The sequence below is a fragment of the Salvelinus sp. IW2-2015 genome, unplaced genomic scaffold (assembly GCF_002910315.2).
Source record: "Salvelinus sp. IW2-2015 unplaced genomic scaffold, ASM291031v2 Un_scaffold4510, whole genome shotgun sequence".
NCBI lineage: Eukaryota > Metazoa > Chordata > Actinopteri > Salmoniformes > Salmonidae > Salvelinus > Salvelinus sp. IW2-2015.
The window spans coordinates 3,331-9,087 of record NW_019945780.1 but is presented as its reverse complement, the minus strand read 5'-3'; the positions used below and the strand labels follow the sequence as shown (position 1 = coordinate 9,087).

Sequence of the window (5,757 nt, the reverse complement as noted above, 5' to 3'; positions counted from 1 at the left end):
CTCTCCTTCGCCCCCCCCCCCCCCCAGTCCGGGTGGTCCAGTCAGTATTAGATGGCAGGGTGGAGGGAGTGGGCGGGGCCGAGATGAGTGCTGACCCGCTATTGGAGGAGACCCTGATGAAGCGGTCTCAGCAGAAGAGGATAACATCGCCGCTGAACTACAAGGAGAGAGTGTTTGTTCTCACTAAGACCAAGCTCACATACTATGAGTTCAGAGCCGAGGTGAGACTGGCAGACACCGTTGCCTGTACGATGGAGCATGGTGATGCTCCTATGTCTTTATCTCTCTGTCAGACTGCTCCTATGTCCTTTATCTCTCCTATCAGACTGGTCCTGTCTTTATCTTCTGTCAGACTGGTCCTGTCCTTTATCTCTCCTATAGACTGGTCCTATGTCCCTGATCTCTCCTATCAGACTGGTCCTATGTCCTTTATCTCTCCTATCAGACTGGTCTATGTCCTTTATCTCTCCTATCAGACTGGTCCTATGTCCTTTATCTCTCCTATCAGACTGGTCCTATGTCCTTTATCTCTCTATCAGACGTGCTCCTATGTCCTTTATTCTCCTATCAGACTGGTCTATGTCCTTTACTCTCCATCAGACTGGTCCTATATCCTTTATCTCTCCTATCAGACTGGTCCTATATCCTTTATCTCTCCTATCAGACTGGTCCTATTCCTTTATCTCTCCATCAGACTGTCCTATGTCCTTTATCTCTCCTATCAGACTGCTCTATGTCCTTTATCTCTCCTATCAGACTGCTCCTATGTCTTTATCTCTCCTATCAGACTGCTCCTATGTCCTTTATCTCTCCTATCAGACTGCTCCTATTTCTTTATCTCTCTATCAGACTGGTCCTATGTCCTTTATCTCTCCTATCAGACTGGTCCTATGTCCTTTATCTCTCCTATCAGACTGGTCCTATGTCCTTTAATCAGACTGCTCCTATGTCCTTTATCTCTCCTATCAGACTGCTCCTATGTCCTTTATCTCTCCTATCAGACTGCTCCTATGTCCTTTCTCTCTCCTGTCAGACTGGTCCTATCCTTTATCTCTCCTATCAGACTGCTGCCTATGTCCTTTATCTCTCTATCAGACTGCTCCTATGTCCTTTATCTCTCCTTAGACTGGTCCTGTCTTTATCTCTCCTATCAGACTGGTCCTATGTCTTTCTTCTTCTATCAGATGTCTGTCCTTTATCTCTCTATCAGACTGGTCCTATGTCCTTTATCTCTCCTATCAGACTGGTCCTTATGTCCTTTATCTTCTCTATCAGACTGGTCCTATGTCCTTTATCTCTCCTATCAGCTGGTCCTATGTCCTTTATCTCTCTATCAGACTGGTCCTATGTCCTTTATTCTCTCTATCAGACTGGTCCTATGTCCTTTATCTCTCCTATCAGACTGGTCCTATGTCCTTTATCTCTCTATCAGACTGTCCTATGTCTTTATCTCTCCTATCAGACTGCTCCTATGTCCTTTATCTCTCTAATCAGACTGGTCCTATGTCCTTTATCTCTCCTATCAGACTGGTCCTATGTCCTTTATCTCTCCTATCAGACTGCTCCTATGTCCTTTATCTCTCCTATCAGACTGCTCCTATGTCCTTTATCTCTCCTATCAGACTGCCTCCTATGTCCTTTATCTCTCCTATCAGACTGGTCCTATGTCTTATCTCTCCTATCAGACGGTCCTATGTCTTTCTCTCTATCAGACTGGTCCTGTCCTTTATCTCTCCTATCAGACTGGTCCTATGTCCTTTATCTCTCTAATCAGACTGGTCCTGTCCTTTATCTCTCCTATCAGACTGGTCCTATGTCCTTTATCTCTCCTATCAGACTGGCCCTTTGTCCTTTATGTATAGTAACTCTAGTAACTCTACATGTATGTTAGTCAATCTAGTAGCTCTACACATGTACTGTTAGTCAATCTACTAGCTCTACCATGTACTGTTAGTCAATCTAGTAGCTCTACCATGTACTGTTAGTCAATCTAGTAGCTCTACCATGTACTGTTAGTCAATCTAGTAACTCTACCATGTACTGTTAGTCAATCTAGTAGCTCTACCATGTACTGTTAGTCAATCTAGTAACTCTACAATTACTGTTCGTCAATCTAGTAATCTACCATGTACTTAGTCCAACTAACAGTACTAGTGTGAATATTGACAGCTGAGGCTGTAAACAAACTCTGATGTCTCTCTGTTGTCCAACACCTTCCTGTGTTCTGTCCTTCTGTCTCTCACCTGTCCAATACCTTCCTGTGTTCTGTCCTTCTGTCTCTCTGTTGTCCAACACCTTCCTGTGTCTGTCCTTCTGTCTCTCTGTTGTCCAACCTTCCTGTGTTCTGTCCTTCTGTCTCTCTGTTGTCCAACACCTTACTGTGTTCTGTCTCTCTCCTGTCCAATACCTTACTGTGTTCTGTCCTTCTGTCTCTCTCCTGTGCAACACCTTCTGTGTTCTGTCTCTCTCCTGTCCAATACCTTACTGTGTTCTGTCTTCTGTCTCTCTCCTGTCAACACCTTCCTGTGTTCTGTCCTTCTGTCTCTCTGTTGTCCAACACCTTCCTGTGTTCTGTCCTCTGTCTCTCTCCTGTCCAATACCTTACTGTGTTCTGTCCTTCTGTCTCTCTCTCTGTGCAACACCTTCCTGTGTTCTGTCTCTCTCCTGTCCAATACCTTACTGTGTTCTGTCTTTCTGTCTCTCTGTTGTCCAACACTTCTGTGTTCTGTCCTCTGTTCTCTGTTGTCAACACCTTCTTGGTTCTGTCTTCTGTCTCTCTGTTGTCAACACCTTCCTGTGTTCTGTCCTTCTGTTCTCTCTGTTTGTCCACACCTTCCTGTGTTCTGTCCTTCTGTCTCTCTTCCTGTCCAACACCTTCTGTGTTCTGTCCTTCTGTCTCTCTGTTGTCCAATACTTACTGTGTTCTGTCCTTCTTGTCCTCCTGTCTCTGTCCTCCGTTACTGTGTTCTGTCCTTCTGTCTTCTCACCTGTCCAATACCTTACTGTGTTCTGTCTTTCTCTTCCCTGTCTCTCACTGTGTCCACATCACCCTTTCCTGTCCCCCGTGTTTTTTGTCCTTTCTCGCTCTCTGTTGTCCAACACCCTGTCTGTTTCGGTGTCTCTGCCTGTTGCCCGCTTACTGTTTCTGTGCCTGTCCTGTCGTCTTCTGCCCCTTCTGTCCAATACCTTCTGCTGTCTGTGCTTCCCTCTGTCTCTCATGTTTCCAATATCGCTTCTCGTCTTCTGTCTCTTGTTGTCCCATTACTGTTCCCTGTTCTGTCTCTTAGACGTTTATCTGCCATTCTTGCTTCGACAACATTTAGAAGGGTCGATCGACGTGCAGAAAGAGTGGTGTGTGAGATTGTGAAGAGTGGAGGAGGAGTCTACCCTGTCAGAACAAATACCCCTTCCAAGTGAGATTGATCGGTATTGATCAATATTGAGAAATATAAAGATAGTTTGTCAATTTTCCATGTTCAAAATTCAAAAGGCACTTGCACATCTGAGCAATCTTTGCAGGTGCCTGATAAGATGAATGAAAGGAAACCGCTCACTGCTCTTGATAGTATCACTGATCATCGGCCTCACGGCCTCGTCAGAGCTTTATGAGTAAAAAAAAACAACTTTTTTTTATTTTATTTATTTATTTTTTTTACTCACAAAGCTCTGACGAAGGCCGTGAGGTCGATACGTAAAGCTTATTAAAGATCAGTGATACTATCAAGAGGCAGAGTGAGGGAAAGGAAACCGCAATTTCCATGTTAACAACAAATTATGATGCGTTACGTTTAGTGCAATATGACGCCAGCTATTAATTCTCTTTACTAGTGGTGCATGACTCCAGTACTCTTACGTATTCTCTCCTAGCCCTGAGAGTAGGAACATCTGGGTCCAAATTATCAAGGAAGGTCAGTTACTAGCCTTTTTTACTCTCTAGTTATGTTATGCTATGCTATAACACTCTCTGTTTTGTCCCTCATAGCTAGGCCTATGTTATGCTATGCTATAAACACTCTCTGTGTTGTCCCTCATAGCTAGGCCTATGTTATGTTAGCAGGGAGCTGGTTGACCAGAGATATCTTTTCCTCTCTTGTGTGTTGTTGTTGGTGATGTGGTTTGTTAATAATGTTTTATTCTGCAATTAATCGTAAATGACCGTGTCTTCAGGAGCCAGCAGATATAGCTGATGTTTTAAATCAGCACGTCTCATCTATTAGCTCATCTGTACCTCAAAATAACGATTTCACCCACAATTCCACCAATGCTCGGTATACATGGAAATAGGAGATCAACCCCCCCCCCCCCCCTCCCACCCCCAAATCAGATATTTAACTTTAGAAAGATGAAATCACCTGAATATGTGCCTGTCCTCTATGAGTCAGTATCAAGGAGCAGGTCTAGATGGACTGGAACCCACATGCTGCTGTTAGACTGTTTCCTCTGGCAGACCTATTCAACGTGTCTTTAACGACTGGTGAAATGCCTTCTGGGTGAATGTGCCCGAGTGACCCCTCTTCATAAAGGTGACAAACTAGTTAGACCTAAATAACTTAGACCTACATACCAGTCGACAGTTTGGACACACTACTCATTCAAGGTTTTTCTTTATTTTTACTAGTTTCTACATTGATACATTATTTTATACATTTATATATGGAATCATGTAGTAACCAAAAAAGTGTTTCCTGTCCAATACCTTCCTGTGTTCTGTCCTTCTGTCTCTCTGTTGTCCAACACCTTACTGTCTTCTGTCTCTCTGTTGTCCAATACCTTCCTGTGTTCTGTCCTTCTGTTTCTCTGTTCGTTGTTAACAGAAGAAGTTTAAGAAGGGGTCCATCGACCTGCAGAAAGTCAGGTGTGTGGAGATTGTGAAGAGTGGAGGAGGAGTCATACCCTGTCAGAACAAATACCCCTTCCAAGTGAGATTGATCGGTTGATTGATCAATATTGAGAAATATAAAGAGATAGTTTGTCAATTTTCCATGTTCAAAATTCAAAAGGCACTTGCACATCTGAGCAATCTTTTAGCAGGTGCCTGATAAGATGAATGAAAGGAAACCGCTCACTGCTCTTGATAGTATCACTGATCATCGGCCTCACGGCCTTCGTCAGAGCTTTATGAGTAAAAAAAAAAAACTTTTTTTATTTTTTTTTATTTATTTTTTTTACTCACAAAAGCTCTGACGAAGGCCGTGAGGTCGATACGTAAAGCTTATTAAAGATCAGTGATACTATCAAGAGCAGAGTGAGGGAAAAGGAAACCGCAATCTTCCATGTTAACAACAACATTATGATGCGTTACAGTTTAGTGCCAATATGACGCCAGCTATTAATTCTCTTTACTAGGTGGTGCATGACTCCAGTACTCTCTACGTATTCTCTCCTAGCCCTGAGAGTAGGAACATCTGGGTCCAAATTATCAAGGAAGGTCAGTTACTAGCCATTTTTACATCCTCTAGTTATGTTATGCTATGCTATAAACACTCTCTGTTGTTGTCCCTCATAGCTAGGCCTATGTTATGCTATGCTATAAACACTCTCTGTTGTTGTCCCTCATAGCTAGGCCTATGTTATGTTAGCAGGGAGCTGGTTGACCAGAGATATCTTTTCCTCTCTTGTGTGTTGTTGTTGGTGATGTGGTTGTTAATAATGTTTTATTCTGCAATTAATCGTAAATGACCGTGTCATTCAGGAGCCAGCAGATATAGCTGATGTTTTAAATCAGCACGTCTCATCTATTAGCTCATCTGGTACCTC

At 43.1% G+C, this 5,757-nt stretch overlaps 1 protein-coding gene across 1 annotated transcript; it reads left to right on the top strand.

The window, feature by feature from the left end:
* Positions 1 to 40: 40 nt before the first annotated feature.
* LOC112077390 (tyrosine-protein kinase Tec-like) lies at positions 41 to 5,516 on the top strand (the record flags this gene model as incomplete). The annotated part of the gene is made up of 3 exons (XM_024143910.2): positions 41 to 221; positions 4,815 to 4,919; positions 5,347 to 5,516. Coding segments are annotated over exons 1-3 (413 nt in total), but the record flags the coding sequence as incomplete, so codon positions are not given.
* Between the last annotated feature and the right edge of the window lie 241 nt (positions 5,517 to 5,757).